The 13,103-nt window shown below is 48.3% G+C and overlaps 1 protein-coding gene across 1 annotated transcript; it reads right to left on the reverse strand.

The window, feature by feature from the left end:
- Positions 1-1,430: 1,430 nt before the first annotated feature.
- On the reverse strand, positions 1,431-11,777 carry LOC100540757 (Wnt ligand secretion mediator). Its single transcript, XM_010716269.2, has 8 exons — positions 11,450-11,777; positions 5,086-5,210; positions 3,815-3,976; positions 3,242-3,378; positions 2,710-2,878; positions 2,453-2,550; positions 2,019-2,082; positions 1,431-1,643 (listed from the first exon to the last, which is right to left on the reverse strand). The coding sequence occupies exons 1-8, from the start codon at positions 11,760-11,762 to the stop codon at positions 1,446-1,448; spliced, it is 1,266 nt and encodes a 421-aa protein (XP_010714571.1). The 5' UTR covers positions 11,763-11,777; the 3' UTR covers positions 1,431-1,445.
- Positions 11,778-13,103: the final 1,326 nt, after the last annotated feature.

A 13,103-nucleotide genomic window follows, 5' to 3' on the forward strand; every position in this document is an offset into this window, starting at 1 on the left:
AGGGTCCAACCCACGAAACCCCAAACCAAAACAACCTCCACCCACTCCTCTGCGCTGCGTTCATGACAGCCAATATTCTCCGCTCCCCACACGTCTGCATTCCTCCCCAATGCTCCGAGCGGGCCGTGCGTGTCCAGACAGCTCCTGCTTTCCATTACAGCTGCCTTTGGGACTGATTGACGAAGAGTTAACGTGGGAGAGGAGGCAGGGCAGGCTGAGCTATGGGTTCCATCCACCGGACAGCCTACCTGAGGGCTCCCAATTTTTGTTAAGCAAAGATTGCACAGTATTCAGGTTTTAGCAATTCAGGTTTTAGCAAGGCACCAGGACACTGAAATGTGATGGCAGCCCAATGGTCTGCATGGGCTAATTCCCACCCTAGAGCTTGCAGGAAGCTGCAGCAGTGCTGAACACTCGCCAGAATTACAATTTAAATTCTTCTGCATTGCAAAAAGTAAGACAAACTATTTAAGGCTCTCAGCTGGGAATCCTACCATATTTTGTATTTGCTTTTGCCAGTTGAGTTTTTGCTTTAAAAATATTTGTATTTTTTAAACAACTTCTGGAATTTTGATGGTAATGTCTGTGCATACACAATTACTGGGCTATAGAGTAACAATAAATGACCATTAGTTTTACTTTCCCAGACCAGGCTCGTGCTTGCCAGATGGTTCTACGGCCACAACAGCTCTATAACAAAAGCTAACATCCTCTGCCTCTTGCTAAAGGGAAAGATGGAAAAAATGCTAAATGTCTTGTGCAAATTCTTTCAAGTGCCATCTTCTGCTTTTCACGTGCACTCCTGATGAGTGATAACCAACCTGCTGAAAGCTGACCATACTATACAGAATGATGCTGGTCATAGATGTTTACAGAGCCGTGAAAACAACAGGCTCTCTCAGCTCAAGCACCTGAAGTGAGCTGCTCATGCTGTGCAGCAGGTAAAGAGCTAGGACAGAAACAACATTCAGGGGCTACAAAGGGGGGAAAATGAGCTGAATGCATCTGATTTTGACCCTAGTGTGACAGTTTCCCTCCTGCACTTTGGTTAGGAAAAGACAACCCCATAAATCTGAACTCGTGCCATTATAAAAACAGGATGATGTTGGTAATATTTTCCATTAAACATAATAATTAATGTTAGACAAGGAAAAACCAGGGAGCACTTTCATCACTTTCAATGGGGATAAGGGCAATTTTATTCTATCCCCCAACAGAGTTCAGCAAGCTGGGAGACAACCACCACTGAAAAACCAAGAGCTTGTTTACACACCCTCCTGAGAGATTAAAATAATCACAGCCAGAGACCCCAAGAAAGAAAAAGATGTGATGGCAGTCAAAGGGAACAAAAAGGGCACTGGGAGATTTGAGCAGATAAGAAAACCAATGAGGATCAAACCTCCCAGCTCAGGCCTGCAGTAACAGTGAAGGTTTCAGTAGAGTCCTCAGGTGAAAAGACATTTTAAAAACAAAGGCTCCATGCAGCAGGGAGTGACTACCTCGTAATGCAGGCGGCGGGCCTTGCTCATTGCTGGCAGGCTGGACTGCTTTCCACTGATGTTCCTGAACACTTGGAAGACCATAAAACACAAGAAGAGAAAATAGAGGCACAAGCAGATTCCTGCGACTATAATAAAGGCCATCTGAGTGGCAGAGTCAAAAGAAAATGGCACGAAATTACAAAAGATTATTTGGGTCATTCACTTCTTCTAACACGATCCCAACAGTCATTATTAACCTCCTGGTGGGAAGTCTGTGTTAATACCAGGACCTGGACCCCCTGTGCTGCCTCACAGATCTCGATGTCCCAAGCACAGCACCAGTCCCAGCATCTGGCACCAAACCTCCCACTACGGCTTCATTGTCCACCAACTGACCCTGCAGTGCCCAGCCCTGGCCAGCCAGGAGGAAGAAGGCCTCCTATAGCTGCAGCTATCAGGCAGAGGCACCCGCAGGGCAAGCCCATCTCCCTCAGCCACCAGCAACGTGTGCTGGGCCTGGACTGGGTAGAAGGATACAGCCAGCTCTGTGCCAACCTCGGTGGTCCAGATGCTGTAGAAGGGATTTTTCAGCTGCACTCCCCTGTAGAAAGAAGACACAGAGCTGTCACAGAAGCCAAGAGGCTCGCAGAGAAGCCCACATCTGCTCTGCAGCCTGCAGAGAGCTGCCCCTGCTGCTTGTCCCTGTGGGGCAGGAGGACACAGAGGTGGGAGGCATGTCCTTCTGGCCCTACAGGACAAGATGCACAGATGTGAGGTGCCTAAAAGCCTCAACATCTTCACTAGGAGTCCACTCCCTCCTCACGAGACAAGGCTGCACATCCACCCGCGTGGGTCAAGCTCCTTGCTCCCCAAGGCACCGTAAACCCATGTGCTTGAAGTCAGCCACCAACCTCTGCCCACTGCTCAGGGAAGGCTCCTGGGGCACGTGGCTGGAGGGCAGTGACACCTACCTCTCACACATGTCGAAGATGAAGAGGCAGAAGGAGCCAACAGCTATGGGTCCAACCTGCTTCCAGTACCCTGAGAGGCGGTTCCGCTCATTCTGGTCCTAATGGAAGGATGGGGAGGAGAAGTGAGAAAGAACAAGTTAACCTGCAGTCCTCTCACCTGGAACAAGTCCCCAGAGCGCTGTTTGCAATGCCCACCGAGGGATTCTGGTATTGCTACAAGGGGGCATGGAAACCGCCTTCTGTCCTGTCACACCCACCATCATGTGCTCTCCACAGAAGATGATCCAAAACGACAGCAGCATGGCATAGAAAATGCCTTGTCGAATGTCTCCAAAGAGCAACATCCAAGTCCAGTCAAATCCGATGGAAAACCATTCCACTGGGATGTTAATGAATGTCATGGAAATTCCCAGAGCAAAGATGACCCTGCAGAGACAGAAACACCATCTCTTTCCAGTTCGCAAGGAGGGGACCCGGGGCCACAAAGTCAGAGCTGTTCCCAGCAAGTGACAAGAAAACCCCACACTGGGCAGCGGCAGCAGGTTTTCAAGGAGGGACTCAGCTCCTCTGGGGTAAAAGCAGCTATTCCTTTTCTGGGGGGTTTACGTAACAGAAGAGAGACGCTATGGACGTCTACTGGTGGAGGGAGTGGACAGGAGGGAGGAGAGACAGTTCCTGATTCTCAGCTGTTTGCCCAGCCCGGCACACTGACCGGCACGGTCAGGACCTGCTCAGCATGGATCTCCTTTGCCTCAGGGCCACCTTTCCCAGCGCAGTGCCCTCACTCACTTCTCCAGCAGAACAGGAGCGCGCGTCATCAGCGTGATCCGCCTCCAGTACCAGACCATGATGATCAAAATGCTGGGGGTGAGGAAGGTCTTCATGGCAAACCATACTTTTGTAAAGCCTCCGTTCTGGTGGATACCCTGAGGAGAAACAAGGTGCAGTGTGACATCTGTCTGAGCTTTGATATCACGACCGTTTATGCCTACAGGAGCTGGCAGGAGAGGCATAAATTTATTGTGCAAGCACACGAAGATGCAAGCACCCTTTGAAAGACGTGGTCTGGCCGAGGCAGAAAGGGAGCAGCTGCCTGCTTAGCACCCAGACCATCCGAGGAGGCCTCAGAAGTCCCGGAAACAAAAGCCAAAACCCACAGCTTCCATCATGAGGCAGAAAGCGGTCAGAGAGGCACTTCTGACACAGCGTGGAAAAAAACGGACAGAACTGCTCTCAGACAAGTAACAAGATACTCATGAAGCTAAGTCACCACGGGTGGGAAAAGCAGAGGCCAAATTAACGCAGCTCTCCAGACACAAGTCCTCCCACCGCCGTCTGCAGCCACCACCAGCGCCGGCTCACCACCAGGCGGATGTCCTTGATTTCCCCGATGCCCACATTAATGCCCTTCCTCTCGTTGACGGGCAGGCGGATGTTGATGAGGTAGTACTTGTGAGCCACGCTGCCGATCTCCATGAAGGGAAGGAAGTCGCAGTCGTAGTGACGGCCCTCAGACTCCAGGGTCTAAAGAAAGGGAGGTGGGAGCACAGTCAGCTGCGTCCTGCACAGCACACGGCCGCGTGAGCCCCAGCAGTGAACTGAGTGTCGCTGGCACTGAGATCACCTGCTCATTCCTGTCTTACCCTAAGGCTGGGGAGAGCCTCGGGACACAGCAGTTTGAGGACGCAGGGATCTTTTTCCTTTAGGTTTTTGTTGTTTTGGGTCACTGAGTCGATAGCATTCAAACTCAAACAGGTTCACATTTCAGGCTCCTAAACCCAACTTCAAGTAAGTGCAGGCTTTCAAGATGAAAGATTACTTTGGGACCCAAAGTCCCTCCACCAGCAAATACAGCTTGAGCCAAAACAAATCTGCAACCTCTCCCACACGTTTAAATTTGGAGTGACTGCAGTCCTGTTTTACCAGCAGTATTCTCCTCCACCTTACACATATTTACTGTGCACGTATGGCTCCATGGAAGAGCAAAGGTGTTACTGGAGGTACAGGTGATCTTCTGAGAGGGACTATGAGACAGCAGAACAAGGCACAGGGCTGAAAAACATGCTGAAGACACCAGATTGATTTCAGCACAGGAATTACAGTCTGCAGCATGAAAAGAAATACATATTTAAACAAGATGCTCTGTTCTCACTGCTCGTTGTGCTCGTTACTCATAAGCTTTGTAGCTTTTATGCATAAGCTTTGTAGCTTGAGGCATTAAGAAGTTATTTTAAGAAACTCCCACCCTGCCACATTCTGTGAGTGCTGCAGTATGTTTCTTTGCCACTCCTGAATAACAAGGTTTTGTGCATCACAGAAGCACAAGACAGAAAGGTCTAAAAGCTTTAGAGCAGTGTGGGGTACACAGATCCTAAAGCCTCCGACTCTGCCTGTAGCTATGCACTGACCTCACACCTCTCTTACCTACTGTCTGACTTCATCTTTTATGTCACCAAACAGAACCAGATTGCATGTGGAGCTCATTCGATTTTTAAAGCTTTGGAGCCAAGAATGGCAATAAGCTTGAAAGCTACAGGTGAACAATTCTAAGAAACACCAGGAAGAAAAGCAAGAGAACGATTCCCATTGCTCTCCCACACCTCCCCACCTCCAGCACCACCAGAACACCTTACTTTTGGGGAGCCAAAGGTGCATTTCAGCTTCCTGATCTCTATTGCATGCGCTATTTCTTCCCAATCATTAAACATGTCATCACGATACGCTAAGGACACATCCAGGGTAATTTCTGCATTTTCTTCTGCAAGAGAGAGGAAACATGGACATTCTTAGGAGTGGTACAGAACACCACAAAGGTAGGAGAGCCTCTGCATACTGAAAGGACCTTTGAGAGGCACACAGTTACAAAGGATGGAAATTTTTGCATTCCAAATGTCACAGTCCAAGTGATCTTTACCAAAATATTTCTCTCCTCTACGGTAGAGAAGAAGGAATCTGATTTTTACCAGTCACGAAGCTCTGGCATCTTGCTGACATACCATGACATAGCTGTGCTATGGGTGTGGGTGAAGAACATTACTTATTCATGCAGCATTAGGAGCAATAATCTGGAATCCAGACGGTTGCAGAGACAGACAGGCAGCCAGCCAGCCATCAGCAGCCCTCACTGCGGGCTGGCAGGGGGACAGGCGGACAGGCTGGCACACATTGCTGCTGCAGGTAGCACAGGGGTAGGTACACAACAGCTCCTTCCACATCAGGATGTGGCAGACTGCATCACAGCATTTACTTCCAGTTGACACTGAAGCAGCATTTGCTTACAGAAAGCCACAAAATAAGATGAACCATACAACTCTATGTGCTGTACGTGGTTAGATGAACTGCATAAAGGAGAAACTATGCAACCAGTGGTACACTTTGTTCATTTGGACTGATAGCATTAGTCATCCATCTATGTGATGCTGGGTTTCTGCTGGATGTAGATCACCTGCCATAAACATTAAGGCCCAACATCTTAAATAAAAAGGCCTGGAATACGGTCCTTAAAACGGGTGTTCTGCCAGAGATCTTAAATGGAAGAATAAAAGGGTTGCAGTGATCCTCAGGTGGGGAGGGGGACATGGAGACACTGCTGGAGAGTCATAATGCACTGCAAGCACAAATCACTTAAAACTGCCCATAACTGCTCTCAGAAGGTAAATCAGGGGTCTTGGAGTGATATGAAAACATTACCCCAAGTACCTTAAAAAAAAAAAAAAGAATAAGGAAAAAAGAGAGAAGTTGCAACATGCTACGTTGTCCTTGCTGAAAAAGGAAAGGCTGCAACCTCAGAAATGACTCCTACGCATACCATGTAAGTGAAGCCTTTCTACATCAGGATTTTGAGGTCCCCCCCATCCCAGCATTGACTGCACAGAGGCAGCAGCCTGCACATCAGACACGCAGAGCTGATGCATCCAGCTACAGAACCACACAGCACGTTCAAAATCCCCCATACCTGGAGGGGAAACTAGAGGGGCAAATAATGAATTAGGAGGGGAGGGTTCCTGGGTTTCACGTCTCTCCTGGACCTCTTCCTAGGAAGAATATTGGGAACATGGGGCACACCCGCCTTTAAAAATGCTCTTACTAGGATCTTGCTGTAAGGGAGAAAAGAGGCTAGAACACTTACTGAGGGACTCCAAGCGAGTCAGCTCACGAAACTGAAAGAGTTACAGCTGAAGTCTGCCAAGCAGCAACACAAACAGCTCAAAAACCCAAGGCAAGCCTGTACCAGCTCCACCAGATGTAAAATCCTCCTCTTTACCAGGCACGGCTCCAAGGGAAGGCTCTGAAAGAGGCACGCGTTCTGCAGCATGTGCGTGCTACAACCTAGCTGCTTCCATCCATCAGCAGCCCCTCAGAGAGCTGCTGGAGCTTCACGTGCACTGCTGCTCGCTGTGCCCGCGCCCAAACACTGCTCTTGCTGCAAGCTGCTCACGCTCCCACTGCTGCTAATTGCTCACACTCACAGGTCCCTGGAAACACGCAGCAGCACGCCTGTGGCTCCAGGCCAGCAGCCTGTGGGTGAGCTCACACGCACACACCTCCCACTGCCCTACGCAGAGGGATGAGGAAGGTGTGCAAAGCCACCTTTGCACAGAAAACCAGAGCTTCCTGAATAAGGGCTGTGCGCAGGAATGGGCTGCAACGAAACATGAGCGCTTGGTGAGCTCTGAAGTACAGCACAGAATGCTCTGCTGCTCCAAAAAAATCTGGCCTTCATAATGCTGCAGGAGACCCTTTCACGTCCACAAGGAACTGTGTGTATGGGATATGCACATCCCATGTATTTGTCATCTTTTTCAGTCATCTGCGTGGGGACTACGTGGTGGCATACTCATCCAAACTGATGGGAAGGGCCGTGGATGGGGTCGGTGGTTTCAGCTTGCTATTTATACAGCGTTTGGAGGTGGTTCTGTTTGGTCTTAATGTGGATGCAACTAGATTTTTCTGAGCTTTTTTTTTTGCACACATGTGATCTATACCATCTTGACTGATATCGAGCTCCTTCCCACAGGCACTGATTAGGTTTCCATGAAACATGCATTTGCCATCTCAGATCCGCTATTTAGAAGACCAGTGAAAACAGATAAATGGGAACATAAGGTTGAACTTGGCCCAATTAAAAAGAACTGCAAACTCCATTTCAGAAGCCATAAAACCAACTGGAATGCTTGGGACTAAATCCAACAAAAACAGCTTTCGTTATTTCATCTCTGTAATCCAAGTGTTGCTGCTGCCACTGAGGATGAAAACCAGACAGCAGAAAATATATACCAGCACACGTTTGTGAAATAATAAATTACCATCCATGCCTGAATTCCCATCTTTCTCTACATCAGGGTAACATCTCCCCTCAGATTAGTCTGGTGTGAATACCCTCCAGGGGGATCTCTGTAGGGGAACAACCAAGGACCAGGACTTGCTGTGTGGCTAAAACTGAATGAGGAAGAGTTCCTATTGCTGTACTCCACTATTCCATGGAGGTGTCCACCTCCAGGCACCTCTTGCATCTTCATCCCCATCACACAAACCCATATGGGACAGTTCTGGGACTAGAAAGCGTGAGAGCAGCCACATCCCAAGAGATCTCTGGCCAGCGGTACAGGGTGAGCATTACCACCTTCCCGATAGATAAGCAAACAATCTGTTATTTTGCTTTAAAAAAAAAAAGAAAAAAGTGAATTCAGGCTGAGAACAGACTCAGAGAAGCAGGGACAAAATGCAGTGTTTTAATTATTCAAGGCTGAGGCACAGCAGGAGGGGGAAGAACCACAGAAGGAAGGACAAGCTGGCAGGCACCTACACTCCGCCTTTCAGATGCTAAGGCATTCAAGGAAAGTCATTGCTTGGTTCCTCCATGCATGCCAAACGAGATCCTCCAGAAATTCCCGAAACAAAAGGTATGAATATGCAGACAGAAACCTGCCTTATCCAGCACCAGAAGCCAGAGCTGTGCACGTCAGGCCTGGTGCAGTGCAAAGCCTCAGCAATCCTGGCCAGCACAGAGCATGGCGACAGCACCTGGGTCGTCCACAGCCTGGCAAACCAGCTCTGGGGTTGGAAGCAGAGTGACCAGCATCACAGGTTTATCTGAAAACACTTCCCACACTTGTCTGTGTTCATTTTATGATGTGTTTGGTTGGTCTTGCTACCTGTGTGTTCCAGGGATGGCCAACCATGAGAAGATGCCATCTTGCTGGGGCTCCCAGCCCAGAGATCTGACACCCCCATCCCAGGACTGTTAGGAAACAACTCTTCTCCAATGAATGCTCAGCACTGCACAGCTACCCAGGTGTGAGGGGAATCACTGTCCCTGGGGTGTTGCAGAGCTGTGGGGATGTGGCACTGAGGGATGTGGCACTGAGGGATGTGGCACTGAGGGATGTGGCACTGAGGGATGTGGCACTGAGGGATGTGGCACTGAGGGATGTGGCACTGAGGGATGTGCTGGGCATCTTTGAGGTGTGACTGGTTCTGTACGCAGGCATGGGGCTGCTTTGTCCCTCTCGTGCTCTCAGCACTGCCAGAGTTTTGGTGCATTTTTCTGCTGACTGTTCAGTACCCAAAACTCCCCCAGGATTCACTCTAGCACAATACTCACTCAGGGTATCTTCCCTCCCAATACAATAGTCTAAAAATACAGAATTTGTTTGGGAGACAGCTGTGTGCCAGCTGTGTGCTAATCCAGCTATCTGGGAAGAAGCTCATGTAAGCAAACAGAAGAAACTTTACAATCATTTGCATTATGTTTCCACACTTCACTAACTCAGAAACTACAAAATCTACCAAAGACCCAAGACACACAGATTTGAACAGGAGCATGCAGCTGTGCACAATTGCTTTCTAAAGCAAAGCAGCCAGAAGTCCCTCACTTATTAATATTTTAAATTCACTGGATATAAAAAGAGAGGTAAACATTTTTTCTGGAGACAGAAAACTTCATACATACCATACTGTTCTGCCCTCTGATAAATGCAGGTGTCTGTAGCTAACACCCAGCTCTGAGCAGGGCTGGTGCTCCCCATTAAGTGCAAATAGCCCAGACCTGTGGCAGTGCAGGTCAGAAAATGAGTCAAAAATAAATCTCCCATGTGCACAGGGGCACCATTCTGTGTCACTGGGAAAGAAGAGGTAAGGTGATCCCGCCTGCTCTCCAGAGCCAGTTCCAATTGTACATTAAATGAAGCTCTTGAAGCTAAGTTAGCACCAAGATTCAGACACATGTAATTATTTTAGGTTAAGAAGTTCCTTGCTTTTTTCTGTTTTTAAATCTGTTTCAACACAATTTAACAAGCAAGAAGTGTTATTCGCTCTTTTTGTAGACTTCACACTTCATTTGCATCTAACTTCAGCCTGACAAAAAGGGGAGGAAAGCAGCATTTCTAAGCTTTCTTCAGCCAACGAAAGGAAACCTTCAGGATGTGCCAGTAAGCTCACACAACGCAGAGTATTGGCATGCCTCTCTCCAAACTCTTCTCACAACCTGGGAGCACCAGCAGCTCCAACTGAGCCCCCAGCCCTGGGGAGTGGGCCAGCCCATCCCCAAAACTTCTACTAACCAGACAAGCTGTTCTGCTTTTAATCTCAGTTCCAGCCTTGAAGGAGTTGGTCACCGAGCTGCTTAAGAAAGAAGAGGAAGGAAAGGCTCTGCAATTGCAGGAGAAATGACTGTCAAAAAGCTCGTTTAGCATTTTAAGAGCCTGCCCCAGGTGCTCGGCCAGGTGCTTATTCCAGCTCAGTGCTTCCAGCCTGAGAACAGTGATGGCTCTGTGCAGCAGCCCGGTGAAGCCTGGGAAGCGAGGAAGGCACAAAGCTTCTCTATAAGTTAGAGATGATTATAGGGTTAAGAGTACCTGCAAGCTTTAGAAAGCCCAGTTTTTAACTTCCCTTAGTGACCATAAGCTACATGGATGCTCCAGCAAACAGCTGCCTAGACCCTAGTTCAGACCAGTTTGAGAGGCAAATTGTTTGTCTGCTGTCGGGCTGTAATTGTTAAGAGAGGGATTTTCCACAGCTTCAGAACACAGACACACCTACAGCTGTCTTTTGGTAAGGGGCAGAGCAGTCTGCCCGTGCTGTTCCTCACTTCTCTGCAGATTTTCTGTAGGTTGGGGTGTGTGTGTCTGCATGTGTGTGTCTGTGTGTACTTCACCTTCTCCCAGGCACAAGATAAATCCCAGTAAGTCGGCTTCTTCCATGGTTCCCATACTGGTGTGGTTTGGCCATTTCATTTTGACCACCGCAGCTTCAAGGTGAACTGTTTTGCATCCACATTTCTCAAATCCAACCCAAGCACAAATACATCTCAGCACCTGACAGAACCTGTCCTGTGTTCATGAAACACTCAGAAGTTGTACAAAGGGCCATGGTTTAGTGGGGAAATACTGGTGGATGGTTGGAGTGGATGATCTCAGAGGTCTTTTCCAACCTCACTGATCCTATGACTTATGACTGAAGGCAAAAATTGCCCTCGCAGGGACTTGATCTACTGCAAGCTAATGCTGGGCACTCCACAACTTGAACTACCTGGGAAGACTGGGAAAAAAACAAAAAACAAACAAACAAAAAAAAACACCAAACACAAGAGTGCACACTATGAAAGCAAATTGCTGAATTTAAACCAGGGTAGGTCTTAATTTTTCACAGTCTGAAAGCAATAAGTTAAGAGGGAAGGGTTTTAAACTAAAAGAAGGGGGGTTGCATTAGAAATTACTGGAAAGTTCTTCCCTCAGAAGACGGTGAGGCCCCAGCACTGCTGCCCAGAGCTGTGGGTGCCCCATCCCTGGAGGTACCCAAGCCATGGATGGGGCCCTGAGCACCTGGGTTATGGAAGAGCCCACACTGTAACTTCTCATTGCTAACCTCCACCTTTCTGCATCATCTCCCTGCATTTGGGCACTCAGCAATTAGCATATGGTACTGCATAAAGGCAACATGAAACTGATGCTGGAAAACCTATGCACAGTAAGTAATAAAGGGCAGGGTGCAACTTACTCAGGTCATTGTCCATCTTGAAGGCGATGTCCAGCTGCATGATGAAGAGCATGAACTGGAACCAGGGGCTCATCTCCTTGTTGGGGAGAGGGATATGCACAGCAAAGACAATGTCATTGGCCTCGATCTGCCTGCTGACCGCCTCATCGAAGTCCTTGAGCTTCTCGCAGGGGTTGGATCCCCAGGGCATCAGCCACTTGGTCTTGTGGTGGTTTTTTCTTACATCAATGCACTTCACCGACATGTAAGGAACAGCTGTAGTGGGGCTGGGAGCTGCAAGGGAAAGAATCGTGCTTTTAGAATCTTTAAGCATCTCAGGCAGTGGTTTTCCCACCAAAACATGCAGCTCCCTTTTCAGCTATTTGAAGGCAACTCAAAACAAATGCATCAAGTGATCCTCCTTCACAGCTCCTTGATCCTGCAGTTAGTTAACCTTATTATGTCTGCAGACCTATTACTGACTTTGTAGTGTTATCAAATCAGAACTTGGCCAAAGCATTGGGAATCCTCCGAGACTGCTCCTAGGGGTGCCCTGCCCCACCAGCAGGGGAGCAGGCACCCATTCACCTTGTGTCAGGGAGATGTCCAACACCTCACATCAGATAGCTAAGCTGTGGGCAATCAGCCTGCTCTGGCTTTACATCCAGGAGGAAATGGCTGGAAATGCAGAGTGCAAACAGGGATAAAAGCAGAAGAGAAATGCATTTAGCCTTCAACCAGCCCTCCACTACTGAATGCCAGCACAAACACCTTCACATCTCCCTAAGAAAAGGCTTTTGAAGACTGAAATGTGTTTTCTAACGCAGTTCTGCCCCTAAAAGCCTTTATGTGAAGGCAGTTCAGCCTTGCTTCTGTCGCCCTTTGGTAAATCAGCATTTCAGTGCTACCTGCATGCAGTGCAGAACTGGTGAGCTCTGACTGCAGCCAATGCGACTTGGAGGAGCAGTCAGAGCTCAGTGACAGTTCTCCTGCCCCTCACAGCCCTTGGTCACAAGAAGCAACACAAAGCAATGCATTCTGCTGCCACTTGAAACAGGGCTGTCTTATTTTCCAAAGTATTATTCATGAAGCATCATGACATGCTCTCACTAACTTCTTCCAGGTTCACAGGCTTTGGAAAGCAGAAAGAACAGGTAAGCTCTTCTTAAGCCGTTAAAGAGTTTTATTTATTTCTTTGAACTTCTGAGTCCGACCAAACCTGTTCTATCCTTTTTTAAAGGAAAACAGAGAGAAGTTAGAAAGTTAAGTGCAAATTCAATAATGTGAGAGTGCTCCAGTGAAGAGTGAGGAGCACTGAAACATTCCTACACCATGAATTAAAGCAGGAGGAGCACGCAGAGCAACAGACAACTGGATGTCAACACCTGCAGGGAAGAAGGGAGCCAAGGAGGCCAGGAAGGGTCTGCAATCAGGCAGCCAGCCCATGGGGTCCTCCAGAACTATATCCATGCTGCAACCATCATCCCTCTGACACACAGCCCAGGACTTCTGGGCAGATCCCAGCCCACCAAAATCACCCCCATCAGGTAATGGCACCCAATGGACCAACTCAAGCTCTTCAACGAGACAAATGGAACATGGAACAAGCCAATGCACCAGCACCCCTCAGATGTCAGAATGGAGCAGTAACAGAAAATATATTGAGCATTCAAAA

This window comes from Meleagris gallopavo, chromosome 10 (assembly GCF_000146605.3).
Source record: "Meleagris gallopavo isolate NT-WF06-2002-E0010 breed Aviagen turkey brand Nicholas breeding stock chromosome 10, Turkey_5.1, whole genome shotgun sequence".
In the NCBI taxonomy this organism is placed as follows: domain Eukaryota; kingdom Metazoa; phylum Chordata; class Aves; order Galliformes; family Phasianidae; genus Meleagris; species Meleagris gallopavo.

What these genes read in the sequence shown, in the direction of transcription:
- LOC100540757 (XM_010716269.2), bottom strand. Translation starts at nt 11,762, where the DNA reads ATGCTTAAAGATTCTAAAAGCACGATTCTTTCCCTTGCAGCTCCCAGC. An exon ending in GCTCCTGTTCTGCTGGAGAA is followed by an intron (nt 2,879 to 3,241) that starts GTGAGTGAGGGC and finishes CTGTCTCTGCAG; the next exon opens with GGTCATCTTTGCTCTGGGAA. An exon ending in AGGTTGGCACAGAGCTGGCT is followed by an intron (nt 1,644 to 2,018) that starts GTATCCTTCTAC and finishes TCTGCCACTCAG; the next exon opens with ATGGCCTTTATTATAGTCGC.